The 18,291-nt window shown below is 35.7% G+C and overlaps 1 protein-coding gene across 7 annotated transcripts in view; it reads left to right on the top strand.

Annotated features, from left to right (window-relative positions):
• The window catches only part of ATL2 (atlastin GTPase 2), a 67,923-nt gene extending 53,560 nt beyond the window's left edge, over positions 1-14,363 (top strand). For 4 of the 7 annotated variants that reach the window (XM_070798518.1, XM_070798523.1, XM_070798521.1 and 1 more), the window contains 10 exons: positions 1,501-1,551; positions 1,850-1,906; positions 3,338-3,430; positions 6,065-6,203; positions 7,032-7,159; positions 8,295-8,351; positions 9,269-9,340; positions 9,978-10,409; positions 11,927-11,941; positions 12,042-12,526. In XM_070798518.1, coding sequence (XP_070654619.1) covers positions 1,501-1,551; positions 1,850-1,906; positions 3,338-3,430; positions 6,065-6,203; positions 7,032-7,159; positions 8,295-8,351; positions 9,269-9,340; positions 9,978-10,409; positions 11,927-11,941; positions 12,042-12,149 — 1,152 coding nt within the window. In that variant the 3' untranslated portion in view covers positions 12,150-12,526. The other 3 variants (XM_070798519.1, XM_070798522.1, XM_070798520.1) reach the window with 3 other exon arrangements.
• Positions 14,364-18,291: the final 3,928 nt, after the last annotated feature.

The following is an 18,291-nucleotide window of genomic DNA, read 5'->3' as shown; positions in this document are numbered from 1 at the left end:
AGGGTATAATGGTTTCAGAAGGTACCCTGATGCTCCACAGATATTAGGTCTCAAACCCAGTTCTTCTTACCTTTCCCCTGCCCCCACCCAAACCATTCCATTTCCAGAATGCCAGGTCACATTGGTCCATCTCCCAATGAACTGAACACTCCTTCCCCAGACTTGGGGACTGAAGAGAGAAAAGGGGTCAGGAGCCATGAGTTCTCCATGTTTTTCAGCAAACAGGATTCTGGACCCAAACTGGACCCAAAGGGTCTCAGTTTTACCCATGGACAATACAAAGTTAGGGTCAGATGCTCCTTCAATGCTCCTTCTAGTTCTAAAATTCTGTTTTTGATAACTGTGCATTTTTCACATTCCTTCAAAAATATGTGCAAAAACAGTAATTTTCAAATAAAGAAGCTATAAAATGTATAATATATCATAATTCTTTGAAAAGCTACTTTTCAAATATAATCAGTATTTAAATTAGCAATTTTTAAGTTTTTTTTTTTTCGGTATAATGGGGGTTCTTTCCAACAGGCAAAAAAAACCCAACCAAAGGCACTTAAGAAATCACTTAATAAATTATAAGACCTTCCCTGGTGGCTCATATGGTAAAGAATCTGCCTGCAATGCAGGAGACCGGATTCAATCCCTGGGTTAGGAAGATCCCATGGAGAGGGATGTCCACTCCAGTATTCTTGCCTGGAGAGTCCCATGGACAGAAGAGCCGGGCGGGCTATAGTCCATAGGATCACACAGAATCGGACATGACTGAAGTGACTTAGCATACAAGATTATATGTCATTGTACTCAGTTTGAAAACTTAGCCTATTTGATATTTATACTTACTGAACTTACCATTATCAGCTCTGGTCTGTGTGGCTTGGAAAGCCTCCTAAAAATTTGTGGAAAGGGCAAGAGTGCCACCTACTGTTGTGTGTTTTTTTTTTAAAACAGCTACTACAGTCTGGTAAAATTTTCGTGTTATTTAGACTGAGTTTGCTTAAGTAAAAAGATAGAGTCAATGGTAGTTGAGGCACCCATGATATATGGGTGATATATATATTCACCCATATATATTGTGAATGCTCCAAGGAGGAATTTGATCTTTGTAGAACTATGCCCTTCACATACATTCACTTAGAAAAATAATTGGGGAAATCCTATACTTAAGAAAAAAAAAAAACATGGTGTAACATTAAAGAAACTTACTACCTAAGTGTAAGTATGTAAACGTACAATATAAATATACTACATATACTTTAAAAAAAGGTCTGCTGCTCTCTTGGCCCCATATGCATGTATTCATGATTTTTACATAGTTTACCACCACTGCTCCCCCCTTAATGTTTTATAGTTAGGGAAAAAGAAATCCTTTTCATCACCAGTTAAGATAATGATCGAGTCATCCATATGTGTTCAGGTATAAAATAGCCTTCATTACCACAAGTAAAGTTACACACAGATGGGTATTCAAAGTAAAGCACTAATGAAAACCATATTCTGTTTTAACAGGTATATAATTTGTCTCAAAATATTCAGGAAGATGATCTTCAACACTTACAAGTATGTATGTCTCAAAGAATGTATGCCAAAGTATTGAAAATTTAATTCCTACATTATTGTTACTTTACACCAAGAATCTATAATATTGTAAGAAGATTGACTATTATATGATTTTAAACAGATACATGATTTCTTAACTAAAAGAAATTTTGATGTATACTTGGTCTTAAAAATTAAATGCTTGGCTTTCAAATGATTTTAAAGGCCCTGACATCTAGTGCTCTGATATAGAACAGCTTTACAGATGTCTTCTTTCAACGTCTTTGGGGGCATTATTTTAAATAATTTGATTTAATAGTTATTTACAGAATACGGCAGACTTGCAATGGAAGAAATCTACCAGAAACCATTTCAGGTAAATTAAGTATTTTATCATTAAAAGAAATTTATCTGTGAAAAGCTGTCATCTTGTATTTCTGAAGACATAAGGACATTATGCCAAACTCATTTTTAGCAACAGATCCAGTGGAATTGAAACTAATTTATGGTAGAGTCATTACCAACTTAACAGTAGCAATTTACAAGATAGGAAATAGAACAAATGATTATAGATTGATTCTTAGAATTTTTACTTAAAGAAGTTAATAACATTTCTCTTAATTAGGTGTTAATTCCCAGAGTTGAGATAGTCATGTGAACTTCTTGTATACATCATAAACTACTGCCATGTTGTTGGTTTTGTGTGTGTGGGGGAGTATATTACAAGTTGAAGTTAGACCTGTTATTGTTCATTTTTGATTCATAGAAAAGTTTCAGAATTTATTATGTCTCTCCCTCATGTTTTTTCATTACCTTTAAATGCTAGATGCAGAATATTAAGTCAGAAATTAATCTGGGTGGAGTTATTTGAGAAGCATAATTTGATATTGCTTCTTTGGAGTCTTAACATTACAGAGATTTAAAAGAAAAAAAGCTAATTTTAGATAGTTTCTTTTTTGAAATAAGTGGTTTATAAGTTGACATAGTGTTACTTGGTTAGTTGTGTTACAGTAGGTAAGAATGACTCCACCCTGTTTGCTCATCCGTGTGTGAAGTCTTCCCTTACATGAAAGCATCACTGGTGCTTCTTACTGTCAGTGGGTTTACACTGATTCAGCCTCAGTCTTGCCTGGCTCAAGTGATTACTTTCATGAAATATTTAGACAGGTTATGGTGTCATTTTTTGTATATGATAAAATGTACTCTATTTTGCCTATATCTGTTTTTCTGAACTGGGGTAATTTTGCCACCCAAATGGCATTTGCTGATATTTGGAGACATTTTAGGTTATCACAGTTTTGGGGAGGAAGTTAATACCATTGGTATTTAGTTTTTAGAGACCAGACATGCTGTTCAACATCCTGTAATACATAGGACAAGTGTGTACAGCTAAGAATTATCTGACCCAAAGCATCAATAATGCTGAATTGAGAAACCTAAGCATGTAAGAATACAAAATTCTGTGAATTATTTGGTCTTTTAATTATACAATCTTGGCTTAAAATTATGATCTGTATACCCTGATACGTCTTTTGTTTCTTCTTAAAAATCCCTGTGTTATTACTTGTGGTGACAATATATAGAGTAAGTTTCTCAAGTGGATGTAGATTCTTGGATAGGAGTTGGGAGTGTTACTGGTTTATGTAGTAGGCTCTTGATATAACTATGATTAGTAGTAAACCATTTGGTTGCTGTAACTTTTGATAAGGATTGTTTCTGGGGAGTAAGGGATGCTTCAGTTGTTAAGGTAGTAATTTTTGGTAAAATTTTATAAGAAATGATTCTATGTTTTTCCTTTTTTCTGTAGACATTAATGTTTTTGATTCGAGACTGGAGTTATCCTTATGAACATTCATATGGTTTGGAAGGTGGCAAACAATTCCTTGAAAAGAGATTGCAGGTAAGTCCCTATTTCTGAGAGAGGAGAGCATAAGCACCGAGTCAGGCAAAGGAGTGGGCTGCCTGGACTGCTGCTTAGACCACCAATGTCTAAGTATGATCGGGACAAATAGAGTATCCCTGGTTAACCTAGGTAACCCCATACATAATTGATGAGGTATAAATTGGTAGCACTCCTGAGAAAGAGAACAGTAGAAATGCCCTTGAATAGAAATTAAGGAACAGATATTTCTCCAGAGACATATTGAAGGGACATTTCAATAAATCAATATTCACAGGATAAGAGTTTGAGGTAGACTAACCTTTTGATCTGTTCAGATTGCATGCATGTCTCTTTCTGGCCCAGCTGAGCTTCTGAACATTTGAGACAGGATGGATAATCTAGTGTGCATGCATTGAACGCAAATGATGTGAGACTTTCTTTCCAAGGAATATTGCCTCATAGAGTGGCAGCATATAGAGAGCTAGAAAAGGGATCTTAAACATTTTATCTAGCTTAGCATTTATACACAGTTCAGTTCAGTCGCTCAGTCGTGTCTAACTCTTTGCGACCCCATGAACTGCAGCACGCCAGGCCTCCCTGTCTATGACCAACTCCCGGAGTCCACCCAAACCCATGTCCATTAAGTCAATGATGCCATCCAAGCATCTCATCCTCCATCGTCCCCTTCTCCTCCTGCCCTCAATCTTTCCCAGCATCTGGGTCTTTTCAAATGAGTCAGCTCTTCGCATGAGGTGGCCAAAGTATTGGAGTTTCAGCTTCAACATCAGTCCTTCCAGTGAACACCCAGGACTGATCTCTAGGAGGGATTGGTTTGATCTCCTTGCAGTCCAAGAGACTCTCAAGAGTCTTCTCCAAAACCACAGTTCCACACACACCTCAAAACTGGAATCCAGAAAAGTGACTTGCCTTTGTTTATTTAACACATTATCAGTAACTATAATAGGACTCAAATATCCAGACTCTTGTTCTGACCCATGCAAAATGCCATACCAAGGCAGTCCTGGAAAATAAACTCACCACCATGATCCTTTATTCCTAGAGGTATCCTCCTGTGGAAACCCTCAGGTCAAATACTACCCGCCTACTGACATCAATAAAAGATGTATAAAAATCCCTTTATTCATAAATAGGAGATTTCTTTCTTTGGGGTAATAAACTTTTGTTTTTTCCCTGTGGAAGGATGAATTTAGTTTTGCAACCATATTCAAAGACTGAGGGTATAATATAATTTTTCTTGATCCTAAACTGAGATTAAAACCAAATCCTTATTCTTAGATTATATGAAAGGCGTTTCTAGACTGTCAAAGATTTTCATTCATCAGCATTTTCTTTGGTTTGTTCAGAAGAAATTAACACGAAGTACATTAGGCATACTAACTAAATTCAGAATTATGGACTTCAAAGACAAAGGGGTTTTTAAATACATTATTAAAGTGATACAGAAAAGTACACAGACCATAAGTATGCACCTTGGTGAATTTGTGCAAATTGAACATAGCCATATAATGACCCAGAAGCACCCACCTCTGTCTGCTAACTCCCCCTGGTCCCCAAACCCTTCATTGCTGTTCAGACCTTCATGAGGCTTTGTTTTTGGACTTTTTATGAAAGGAATCACACATGATATGTATTCTCTTGTGTCCAGTTTCTTTTGCCCAGTATTACGTTTCTGAGATTAGTTCAGATTGTTGCCTGTAGTTTAGTTCCCTTATTCTCATTGATATTCAGTATTCCATTGTAAGAATAACAATAATTTTTCCATTCTACTCTCAATGGAGATTTGGGTAGTTTCCAGGTTTTGTTGATTACTAACAGTACATGTATTTTAGAATGGTTTTTGAGAAGAGTTTAGGAGGGAATATGTGAATTATATTGGGATAAGTAGTTATTAAAAATCTAACTATAGTATATTCTTCCAGAAAACACATAGCAGTTTCTCTTCTGCAGAAAACTGATGACTAGCATATGTCATAAGTAATCACTTGGGATGAGTGCTGAAATCTTACAGTTCTTTAGACTGTACTGGTAGTTTTCACCTTATCTGTTGTTTTGCCCGAGGGCTGACCTTTTTATTTGTAGGCAGATTAGTACTTTGTTTTTCTCTTTGCCATTATAAGTACTTTAAAGACGGGTTTATAAATCACAGTCACACCTGTTGTTCTGGTGTTAGATATTATGATTGATTATTATTTGTATTTATTCATATCCTTGGTAGCTAATGGGCTTCCCTTGTGACTCAACTGGTGAAGAATCCGCCTGCAGTGTGGGAGACATGGGTGATTCCTGGGTTGGGAAGATCCGCTGGAGAAGGGAAAGGCTACCCACTTCAATATTCTGTCTAGAGAATTCCATGGACTGTATAATGCATGGGGTTGCAAAGAGTCAGATTCGGAATTTCACTTTCTCTCTGGTAGCTAACGGGGAAAAAAAATCTCTTGGTTTAGGAGAGGAGGTGGGTCTTACCCAATGGTTAGAAATGGGTCTTTAATAAAATTTTATATTGTCAAAAAACACCCATGTGGAGTAGCATTTGAATTACTGTGCATGCTTGTGAGTATGTGTGTGTACTTTTTTAAAAAAAATTTGTTTTTCTCTTGTTTGCTCCTTTACCCTGTCTCCTCCTACCTCCAGGTAAAACAGAATCAACATGAAGAGCTGCAGAATGTAAGGAAGCACATTCACAATTGTTTCTCAAATCTTGGTTGCTTCCTTTTGCCACATCCTGGTCTTAAAGTTGCAACTAATCCTAGTTTTGATGGGAGATTGAAAGGTGGGAATTCCCATTCTTGCTAAAATCAGAACTGAAGTTTTAGAGACTGAAAGTTAAAAAAAAATAATATATATATATATATATGGTTCCTTAAAATTTCTCTCTTATACTGGAGGATATTTCAGTGCATTGTTAATGAAGTGATTGTAGTGCTCTGTGTGGTCTTTGTAGCTTTCCATTTCATTGGTTTGTTGCAAACACCTAGCATATTGATTAACATATTTTTTAATGTCTGTTGCTCAGCACTGATGTCCTAAAAACACTGAAGACTAAGAACATTTCAGTATTTCATCTGATTGCAGTCTGCTAAAAAGCATTACCAATGTATTGTATTGATATAATTAGATTTAAGTCTGTTTCGGGGTGATGGTATAATTTTCTGTGTATGTTTTAGGATTATTTTGAGCATGATAGCAGAAGACTTGGGGACTAACAAAACTTTAACAGTATGGCTAGAAAAACAAAATTTAGTTTTAATATTTAATACAGTTTCATGAATTGCCTGCCATTTGGAAAGGATAGTTGACTTAAAATACTTGATGTGGAATTTGTTTTGATAGTTCACAGTTTTTTATTATTTAAGCTGACAGAATTATTGGAAGATGAAGAAAATGGGGTACAGAGTTGGGTGGGGGCATTATATTTTTTCCTAGGAGATGTGTCAGTATGACAGATTTGGATGAGTTTTTTGAAATGAATCTATACTTAAGTATCATACTCTTGTTCTATAAAACAGAATCTCATTAACTCTTACCAATGGTGACTTTACTTCTTCTTCTTCTTTTTTTTTTATTTTACTAATATGTTGACTAATTTCATGCCCATCAGATATTGATGAAGAGTTTAAACGAGAGCTTCGAAATCTGGTTCCATTGCTCCTTGCCCCAGAAAATTTGGTAGAAAAAGAGATAAGTGGATCTAAAGTCACTTGTAGAGATCTTGTAGAATACTTTAAGGTAGGAAAATACTTATATTAAATGACTTTGTGTAAGTTAGAAATATAGTTGACTTAAAACTCATCTGTATGGTATAAAAATTTATCTGTATTTTAAAACAATGAAGTAAAATTTATAATGTATTTTTTTGCCTTGAATTGGATGTATCAATATTTTAGAATATTGAAGATTATAGCAGATTGTAACACGTATCTTCTACACAGTAATTTTATTTGTTTATACAGTTATCTTACTTTTTCTCCAGCTCTGATATGCAGAGAAGAACCATTCATAATATTATAATACCACTCTTATCATTTGAAAATAATAATAGATATTGGGAGCATAATTCTGCATCTTGAGTTCTCATAAAAAACCTTGTCTCAGAGTCTGAGTACTTGATGAGAGCCTTTGAAAGTTATCAAAACTGGGTTCTGAGCTCAAGTAAATTATTCATAGATTATTTCCCCCCCCTCTGCTCTCTAGTCTTTATAGCTTACTTGCCAGAGGAAGGCCACTGTTGAGGGTTGTAATTATTTGTAGTAGTTGTAGATGGATGGGAAAACACAGTTAATGAAAGAGTGTATTTTTGTGTTATTTAATGGACACTTGATCACTTTCATACTGTCTTTGTTTAGTTATGAAATAATTTAAGAGTCAGATGAAAGTTGAGATGAAAGATTCCTATATGGAACTTACCTAAAAATTTTCATCTTTCTTACTCTTAAACCACAAATTCGGTAATTTTTTTTGCTCTTGAACTGAAATATACTTTAATCTGATCAAAGTAAAATACTGAGTTAAAATGTTTTGTTACATATTTATTTGAAACATTGGCAGTTTGGCAGTAGGAGAGAATTGTGGATTTCTTTTCATAGGGTAGATAGCATTTTATATATAACTTTAAATATGAAACAACTTTTCTGCCAAGTTGGAGTTACATTTAGAGATATTTCTCTAGGATATTACTTAGCAACACACGTTTTTAATAATGTTGAGAATAGGGTTAACTTCGTTGGAATGAGAGTATATGATTTTTAAAGCTTAGACTTTCCTTTTAATAGTGTGAATCATTTTTCTATCTAATGATTTTTCTTTGGCGATATGGAGCCAAATTGCATAACCTATCAGTATAATGAGTCTTCTGTATTTTTAGGCTTACATTAAAATTTATCAAGGAGAGGAACTTCCACATCCAAAGTCCATGCTTCAGGTAGTGTGTGCATTGTACATACATTTATTTATGAGGTAGAAAAAAAATTTGCTTTAGAGAGAAATGCTGGAAATGGGGTGGTGCTTCTTTGCATGCAAATACATTTTAGATACTCAAGGCATGGGTCCTGAAGTTTTTGAGTTTTTGTAACTACAGATTGCAGACCTTGTACACACACAGTTCATAGAAATGAAGGTCCTTGGTGCTTTCTCTTCAGTTGCTCAAGAAGTGTAGGAAAATTTCTGTTTCAGAAGATAGCTTGGTGTGGGCCATGCTGAACCAAGCTGCTTCTGTTCTCTGGGTCTTTGACAATGAATGTTGTTTGAAATAGGCTTATTTTCTCTTTAATGAATGACAGCTACTTCTAGTGACTATAGTTTTCTTTTTTTTCTTTCTTTAAAAAAAAAGGTATTCTTTAGGGACAATGTTATTTTAACCTGTTTCATTTTTTAAAAATTTGCTACTTTGGGCAATTTCCCAGTTTTATAGTGGATTAAACTTTTTTCATAAAATACATGTAGTAAACAGTTTTGTGGATTTAAAAATGTATCCTGTGTCATACTGATTATGAGAGAGAGGACCATATGAGTAACCCTTGATTCTTTGCACCTGGAGACGGGACATATTTTAGGGCTGTATTTATTTAATTCTCTTATAATTTCCTGGGCATATGTGTTCTATTCTACAAACCCACTTTAACAAATCTAAGCAAAACAAAATTAATCAGGTAGTCCTATTAGAAGCAGTTGTTATATCATTTTTACTAGTGTTTCCTCCATTAGAAAGGAAAACTGGAAGTTGATAATATTTTTCTGTTTCATTTTCAGACTTGGTCACTGTACATAATTTATTGTCTTAAGCATTTATAGTCATCAGTTATTTCACATAAAGTTGGCACATTTTATTTTATTTTTTAGGCAACAGCTGAAGCTAATAATCTTGCTGCAGTAGCAGGAGCAAGAGAGATCTATTGCAAAAGTATGGAGCAGGTTTGTGACTAACATTTATATTAGACACTAGAGTGAGAAGATTTTTATATTTAAAATCATTGAACCAATTCATACTCCTTATACATTGTCATGTTACATCATTCCCAAATCTTCTTTTATCATCTCTACTGAAAATAAACTTAAGATTATAATTTCCATCGTTAGAGTGCAGGATGAGAGTAGTAAGTTATTTACATAGACCACAATAAAATATTTTTTGACACATGATTCAGAGTGCTATTATCAGTAGCTTCTGATGTTAGTAACATTGTCCTAAGACCAATAGCAATTGCTTTGCTAAGCTTGCTAATTCAAATATTCAAGTACCTTTTTTATGTGTTACAGCTCTTAACACACTTTCTTGCCAGCAGTCTTTTGTGGTGTATTGCTGGGTCAGCTGACATCAATACAGATTGTAGTGTAATTCTTTTTGTCTTTATTGGTATATAGTTAATTGGGAAAATTTATTTTGCCTGAGTCAGTTAAATATATAAGAAATGCATAGATTATGATGAAGTGTGGAGTATTACAAACAAATTTAAAACTAAATCATGTAGGTGGTTTAACTTTACTGATGGGGAATTTCTTTCAAGTGTGACTTATTTCCAGCATGTAATCTGTCCTGCTGTCTGCACAGGTATGTGGTGGGGACAAGCCTTACATTGCACCTTCAGATCTGGAGCGAAAACACCTGGATCTTAAGGAAGTGGCGATTAAACAGTTTCGTTCAGTGAAAAAAATGGGTGGAGATGAATTCTGCCGTCGTTATCAGGACCAGCTTGAGGCTGAAATTGAAGAAACCTATGCAAATTTTATAAAGCACAATGATGGCAAAAACATCTTCTATGCTGCTCGTACCCCTGCCACACTGTTTGCGGTCATGTTTGCTATGTATATAATCTCAGGACTGACTGGCTTCGTTGGCCTAAACTCTATAGCCGTCTTGTGTAACCTTGTCATGGGGTTAGCACTGACGTCTCTTTGTACTTGGGCATATGTTAAATACTCTGGGGAGTTCAGAGAAATTGGAACAATGATCGATCAGATTGCTGAAACACTATGGGAACAGGTTGGTATCTCTCTTTTGGTTTTTCAGTGACTAATCTTATCCTTGTGGCTCCCCACCCCTCCTCCAGTCCCCCATTCCCCACCCTCACCCCCAATATTTCCACACCTACTTTTTCTTTATATGGAGAATGGCAAAAGGATATTTTCTGTTTTGTTTAGATGCATAATCCAAATATAAAGTATAAACTGAAGTTTTTTTTCCTTGAAAGTTTTAGTGTGCTTTGGTTAACTTATATCTGTAATACTCTGGATAGTTTCTTAGTTATAGGCCTGATTATACCAGACAAGTGGGCAGGACCAGAGTCTTTAAGGATTTTCCCCTTTTTTTTTGTTTTTTTGAGAAAAGAAAATATCAGTGCAAGAGTAATGAAGGTAAGGAAGTAAGTTCGGAAGTGCAGTTCCCTTGAAGTTTCTTACTAGGGTTGATAAGAAGCAATGCATGCTTATATTCCAGGAAAAATGGGTGATATTCAGGTCTTCATTGCCTTCCATGAAGATAGTAGTGGTTTACTGATGTACTTACTACAAAGAACAATCTTATAGGGAATTCTTACAGCAAATAATCTTTTACTTCTGTACTATGGAAATGCTAATGAGCAAAGCAAAGTACCACAGGGAGCCAGCTTTTCTTAATCATAATCTGTTGCCGCAACCAGAATTCAAATCATGATTTTTTACCTTAAACCAGAATTCAAAGTTGGGCCTGACAAGTATCTACTAAGGAAAGCCTTGTGTATCAGCCAACTGTTGTCTGGAATTGCCTGTGTTCAGAAAATTCCACTTAAGGATATTGTCATTAAAATGGTCATCGTGAAATACCTGAGCATCATATCAAGAATGAAAGCTACAGTTATTACTGATGGACAATATGAAAGGCGTTTTCAGATACCATTTCTGGGCCGATGAAGTATTGGGCTTATTTTGAAGATTTAAGATAATGCAGGTCCATGCTGGTTTTGGTTTTAAAGTCAAAGACTGAAGAAGTTGATTGATGCTGATTTTTCTACTAATAATGTCGTTACTATTTTATACAGTGACCTGCTATATTAATTTCCATTTTATATTTCTTTAGAGAAATGCTCTATTCAGATCTGATTTGGAACCTTATGTCTGGATATTTATTAAATTTTTATATCTTTAAAAAGTTCATTCTTTATATTCCTCTGATATGTTCTGACAGAAGATGGATTAAAAGCTATCACAACCTAAAAAAAAAAAGCTATCACAGCATCACTTAAAATAGTATCTACTTTAAAAGTGTTGAATCATTATTAATTTTCTGCCACATGGAATTTTGATAATTGTACAGAGTCTTCTGAAAATCAGTCATCTCCAGTACAGCGCTGATTCTAGGATTTTAGAGGTGCCACTATCACAAAACAAGTCAGTGGAAGAATCTAAAGCGTGTACAAGTATTTTTAGTACAGTTGAGGTAAGATGATCACTAGGCGGAAGGTCTGTGCAGTGTCAACAAACCTTGTCTAAATTTTTTTGCATTTCTCTTTTCTTTTGCTTCAGAGGAGTCCCAGGAAGGTGAGAAACTATGAAGTCTCAAATTTTTATAGTCTTAATTAAACTCTTTAAGTTCAAGGCCCTCTGAATCATTCTTCTAACGAATCACTCCATGTTTTAGGTGTTTTCCAAACTGTTCGAAGTTACTAGACGTCGAATGGTTCATCGTGTTCTTTCGTCAGCACAGCGACAGAGACTGTCATCCAACAATAACAAGAAGAAAAATTAGACAGTATTTTTAACTTTTTTCCCTATCTGAAGTGTTCACACTTATACATGTAGGACAATAAGCAGGACCGTCTGGGCCGGTCTGCATAAATGCTGTATACATACCAGATTTGATGCTGCATATAGGGTATGGAATTGCACATCCATCTCATAGGAATTGTAATGGTTTGAATAGGAGGAAAGTAATTTTTGTTACATTATAAAATGTCTAACTGCATTATTTGTAGCATCATAACTTTTTTTTTGGGAGAAGCATCTTTTTATTTCCCACATTCCTGGTTATTTTCTTCATTGCTTTGAATTGAATTTTTTATATCTATTTTTATATGTAACTCTTTTTTTACCTCATGTTTTTATTTGTTTTGCACATTTCTCATACCACAGGTATTGAAGCCCCTGGGTGATAATTTGATGGAGGAAAACATAAGGCAGTCTGTAACAAACTCTATCAAAGCAGGCCTGACTGACCAGGTGTCTCATCATGCCAGATTAAAGACAGACTGACACTTCATCTCCTCATGGACTCCACTCTCCCTTTTTTTCATGCTTGCTGTACAATGAGAACTCAAATAAAAATAAACCAAAGTTTACAATCAACTGTAGAAGTAGTTTAGTATAACTGGCTTCACAGATGGCTGCCACAGAGTGTGAAATTGTTTGTTGGTTTTAAGCATTCTGTTCATGGCTCCTGAGACATGATGATTGGCTGAGGAGCATTAGTTTATCATGCACACTGGTGCCATGTTTAATTCTTTTTTTTCTTTTTCCCTTCTTTGATGTTAGTGAAATTTGTCTTATGTAAAAGGATATTTCAGGGAAATATTTTAAGAAATCTATTTAGAGTCTTTTTAACACAGTGTCCCATTGAAATTTTAATTTTTAGAGAAGTTAATGAATCACTGTAGCAAGATTCAGATTGGAATGACAATGAAGCCTTTATTGAGCCACGACATTAAAAGTATATATTGCTTTACTGCCTTCAATACCAGTATTACATAAATGCATGTATCAGAAATTTCACAGAAATTACACGACAACTCTTGTAGCTAAGAAAGTGATTCTGAAGTGTACATTTGTCTTGCCTTTTTAAATTTATAAACCTGCCCTAAAACGAGATGCATATCTGGGAAACTAAACTGTCTTTATGCAGTTTAGCCTTCATGTACATAAAATATGCCATTAATTTTATTGGGGGAGAAATTCCATCCAAAAATGTTGCCTACAGCTATGAGTTAAGAGTGTCTGTACAGTGTGTAGCTTTTATTTTCTAAAATCACAGATAGGGCATGTATATGAATTATAAATATATAAATACGATTTTGTATTAAAAGTTTTGTAGTTTATGGCAAAATCTGGTTCTGTGGTAGGCTAATGAGTACAGTCCCTGTGAAGGAGTGTTTGTGGCTCATGTCAGTGTATGAATGCATAGACAATTTGAAGTTTTTGATATATTTGTGATATTTATCTTCTTGAGCACTGCAGTCTCACTCCCCACCCCACCCCCCACCCTCGAGGGAATTCAATGGGAATGTTTATTGTGACTTTGTCCTCTGTTGCATTTTAAAGTTATTTTCTGTAATTTATTTTCAGTACATAATTAAAAATTTGTTGCATATATAAAATGGAACTTGTGATTTTTTTTTTTTAAGGAATTCTTCAAATATGTATTCCATTACGTAAACCTATTTGTTTATACTAAAAAGAGCATGAGTGAGGAACACCCATGTGAGAGCTGTAAGCCATTGTACCTCGAAGCTAAGCTTGTAAACAGTTATTTTTCTGTCTGTCTCTGTCAGGGAAAACTTGTGATTAGCTAGGGGATTTATTAATTTTCATTTCTCTCTCTTTTTTCTGGTGTATGTAAGGCTAACATTTTGCAGTACTTTTGTAGCCTTTTCTGTGAACACCTGTTTAAAGCACCTAGTTTGGTTTTTAAATGGAGAACTCAGATGTTGAGTTGCATGGCCGAAAGCTCAAAATTTACTTTGGTATATATCTCCCCCCTCCCGCTTCAAATCCTGTTTTTATATGGATTGTGTTTGTTTCCATCTATTATTAAACTGCTACCAACTCATCTGTTCTTTAAGAGAATCCACCTGAAAAGTGTCTCATTTTACTATGTTTTATGAATGTTGTGGACTGTTTTTATGAATGGAAAAAATAAAAAGTTTGTTGTATAATAGCAATTCTTCTGAAATTAAAGAGACACAGGTAACTGTTTTGTTTTTTTGTTTTTTGTTTTTTTAACAAAAGAGTTGTGAAATCTAGACCATTGGATTTCTTAATATTTCTTGTTGGAAAGAGTATTTTTCCCAAAGATAACAATTCTATTAAGGATTCCAAGAAAGTACTTTGGTTTCAGCTGGAAGACTGAATATTGTTAAGAAGCAGTAAAAGGGATTAAAGACAAATTCAAACTGTTCCCTGAAATAATTTTGGTGTTAGTATATTTTCTGTGGTAAAATTTTTTAGTAATTTATATTACAAGGGTTTTTTGTTTTTTTTTTTTTTTTTTAAAGCAAACTGTCTTCCCCATTGAGATATAAATAACTTACTTCTATGGAAGAGATAAAATTTGTGACCCTACTGTTGAGTATGCCTTATATATTCCTCATGAAAATAGTCATCCTTGCTTGACTAAGTATATTCTGCTTGTGAAATGGAGTAGCAGTGATTTTTGAGAATTTATATTATTTGGTGAACTTTAATTAGTCATTTTATTCCAGAACTGGGCGGCTTGAGCAGTTACTCTTGGTGTAGGTGTGACTACTGCTGGAGTTTGTTACATTGTTTGATTATTGCAGGGTTAAACATTTTTTGGGTGGACTTAGCTTGGTTAAGAACCTATTGGGAATAAATATATCATAAAATTGCAGAAAGCACTATAATGTTACTGTTAATGGTTCCCTAAGGTCAAAATGGGCTTATAGAAAGTTTTTAAGCAGTTGCTTAGTCTTTTGGCTTTCCGATTAGCTGTTTCTTTGCCACTGTGGGTTGCCTGGGTCTGTTGCACACATTTTTAGGTTTCAGCAGTTTCATTCTTGGCATTAGGGTTTTTTTTCCTACTTTGACCAGGATTGCTCTGTGCACCTAAATATTTTTCCATTTGTGTCCTAGTTGTGAGGTGATGGCGAACGTCGGCTTGGAGAGCTGGCAGCTGTTCCTGGCAGCCATCTACTTGGCCAGAATGTACTCATCAAATGACTCTTGGATTCAGTCTGGAGCCTCTGTCAGAAAGGGAACTTAACTTTGGGGAATTCTTGGCTTTGGGGCAAACAAAGCTACATGAGGGCTTTCTCATGCAGGACAGAGAAATGCCACCTTCTCTACCTAAGTCTTTTATCAGATTTTAGGAATTTCTCCTCTCCAGATTTGCAGTTTGCTGTAATTTAGGATGAGGAATTGATCTACCCTTGACATACTTGAGGGCAATACAGCTCCTGTTAACATTCTTCAGTGAAAGCTAGGAGCTGACCGGGTCAAAAGTGCCTGAAGAGGAGTGTAAAACAAGCTTAGGAGAAAGGGGGGCATCACAGCCTTCGTGTAGTCAGTCAAGCACTTGCACATACATTAGTACTTTCTGTTCAACCGTCGTGTGGTAGGAAACCACTTAAAAAAAGCTGTCTCGGGTGTCTCAGGCTTGCGAACCAGGATTCTGCCACTCCACACCAGGGGTTTGAGTCCGTGGAAAGTTTCAGACAGACAGTGATATTCATAACTCAAAACTGTCTTACCTGCATTTTAAAATTACTAAAGCTGGAGAAGAATTTGTTAATACTGAAGCAAGGTGAAAATGACCCATAATACCACGTTTAAAAAGTGGTATTAATTAAGTAGTGAAAGTCTCCTTGTCCTTTTGATTGTATGTGCCAGAGGTAACCATATATTTGGTGTGTGTGCTATGGAAAACTTGCCCTGTGCTTATTGACACATCTTTATGTATGTATAAAACATGGTTTTTGTTGTACACAAAAATAGAATTACCCTGTACATTATACATTTTCCCCATACAACACTGACATTTTCTTGGGCTGTTAAGTAATTCTTCAATGCTCATGCAGTGGCTTTGACCCTTCTGAGGGTCGATGGGGTTTTGTGGGGAGAGCCCAGACCTTGGATCTTACTTTTTGTGCTGTTCTCCCCCCTACCACAGGATTGGTGAGAGAATCAGATACGTGGAGGGTGCTTGGGAAGCAGGTACTGTAGGAAATTTGTACTCAGTTTTGTTTGTCTGTCTGCTGGCTCTATTTGGCCAGTTGACTAATGACTACTTCCTGAAGCTTGTCCATACTTTGATAGGGTGTGGGGGTTATCTGGACTGTGATTTGTGTGTGTGCTCAATTGTGTCTGACTCTGTGTAACCCCATGGACTGTAGGCCACCAGGCTCCTTTGTCCATGGAATTTCCAGGCAAGAATACTGGAGTGGGTTGCCATTTACTTCTCCAGGGGAACTTCCCAACCCAGGGATTGAACCCAAATTTTCCTGCATTGACAGGCAGATTTTTTACACTGTACCACCTGGGCTCTTATTTTAAATAACAATTTTAAACTTTCTGAAAGTTTGTATGTCAAAGAATGTGGTCATTGAGTAAAATGGTTCTGTAGCTACTGACAGAGCAAGAAAGGTCATCTAAAATGTCATAGTTTAGACTTTCCAATCAAAAAATGTGAAGACTCTGTAAATGCTTGGGTGACCTGGAGCTGGAAGAATACTTGAATTTAAACTCGGGGGGGAAAAGGAGATGAACCTTGGGGTTAAAACAGCTTTGTTCCTAGCACCACCACTTCCAAGCTTTGTGAACTTGGGCCAACACTTAGTAACAGTTGAGCCTCACTTTCATCTATTAAATAGAGATAATACCTACCTCTCAGGGTTGTTAGGAGAATAGGATGAGAACATAAAATCCTCATAGACATTCTTTTGAATCCCTTTTATGGGGGATGATATTTGTAAATGTGCATCTGTCTTACAAATCATACCTACTCTTAATCTTACACCCTCTGCTTTCTGAAGAGAAAAACCATGATGACTCTTGGAGGGTGATAGTCATTGTGGAGAAAAGCAGTATCAGGAGTTCCTTTCCTCAATAGGACTAAGTTCCTTGGAAAGAAGAAACTATACTTCATGCATCTTTTAGCCTTTCATATTGTCTAGTATTTTTTTATACATGGTAAATGCTCAGAATATTTGAACATGGGCTGGACTGGGCAACTGCATCCCTTCACCCACCTTCCGTACTTAAACATCCACTATAGATGAGCTATACCATCTGCTGTAGATGGGCAAGGGGGTCATGTGGCAGCTATGGACCCTAAGTATCAGTAGTTGTATTATTCCACCTTGACCTCAAAATAAGGAACATGATTATTAACTAAAAAAATCGTAACTGAGGAAGTGAGGGTAGGCTACCCTTAGGGATTTGGATTATCTTTAGAACTTATACTGATTTAATGCAGCTTCTTAAGTATCTGCTCTGTGTGTGTGTGTGAATGTATAAATTTATAAAGTATTTATGGAAAATGAGTGCGTGATTACTTAAACTGACACGAATTTTATTTCTGAAACTCCAGTTGTAAAAAGTCATTTCAAATTAAGTGTCTACTCTTTTAAGTTCTTACAGAACTGGATTTATAGACCTGCACAGTAAGGAGTTTAGAGTTCTTATATTCATTGTGTCTCTAGGAATGCTAACACTGCTTAAAACAGAGGGGAGAGCTGTTAGTTCTATTAGTGTTGAAGGTTTTACAGGAGGTAAGAAAACCAAATTAATACATTTAGCCTCTAAACGAAATACCGCTGGTGCTGACGTACTAATAACCTTGGGGTGGCTATTTAAACAGTCTTTGATAGAGGAGTTATCTGAGACTCAGAGGTTGGCCACTTTTACCAAACAGTTCTGGGATTGGAAGCCAGGTGTACTGGCTTTAGAGTCTAGATAGCGATGAAAGTGAAAGTGAAGAGTGGAAAAGTTGGCTTAAAGCTCGACATTCAGAAAACGAAGATCATGGCATCTGGTCCCACCACTTCATGGGAAATAGATGGGGAAACAGTGGAAACTGTCAGACTTTATTTTTTGGGGTTCCAAAATCACTGCAGATGGTGACTGCAGCCATGAAATGAAAAGACGCTTACTCCTTGGAA

Source organism: Bos indicus, chromosome 11 (assembly GCF_029378745.1).
Source record: "Bos indicus isolate NIAB-ARS_2022 breed Sahiwal x Tharparkar chromosome 11, NIAB-ARS_B.indTharparkar_mat_pri_1.0, whole genome shotgun sequence".
In the NCBI taxonomy this organism is placed as follows: Eukaryota; Metazoa; Chordata; class Mammalia; order Artiodactyla; family Bovidae; genus Bos; species Bos indicus.
This window is presented reverse-complemented; position numbering and strand designations above follow the sequence as displayed.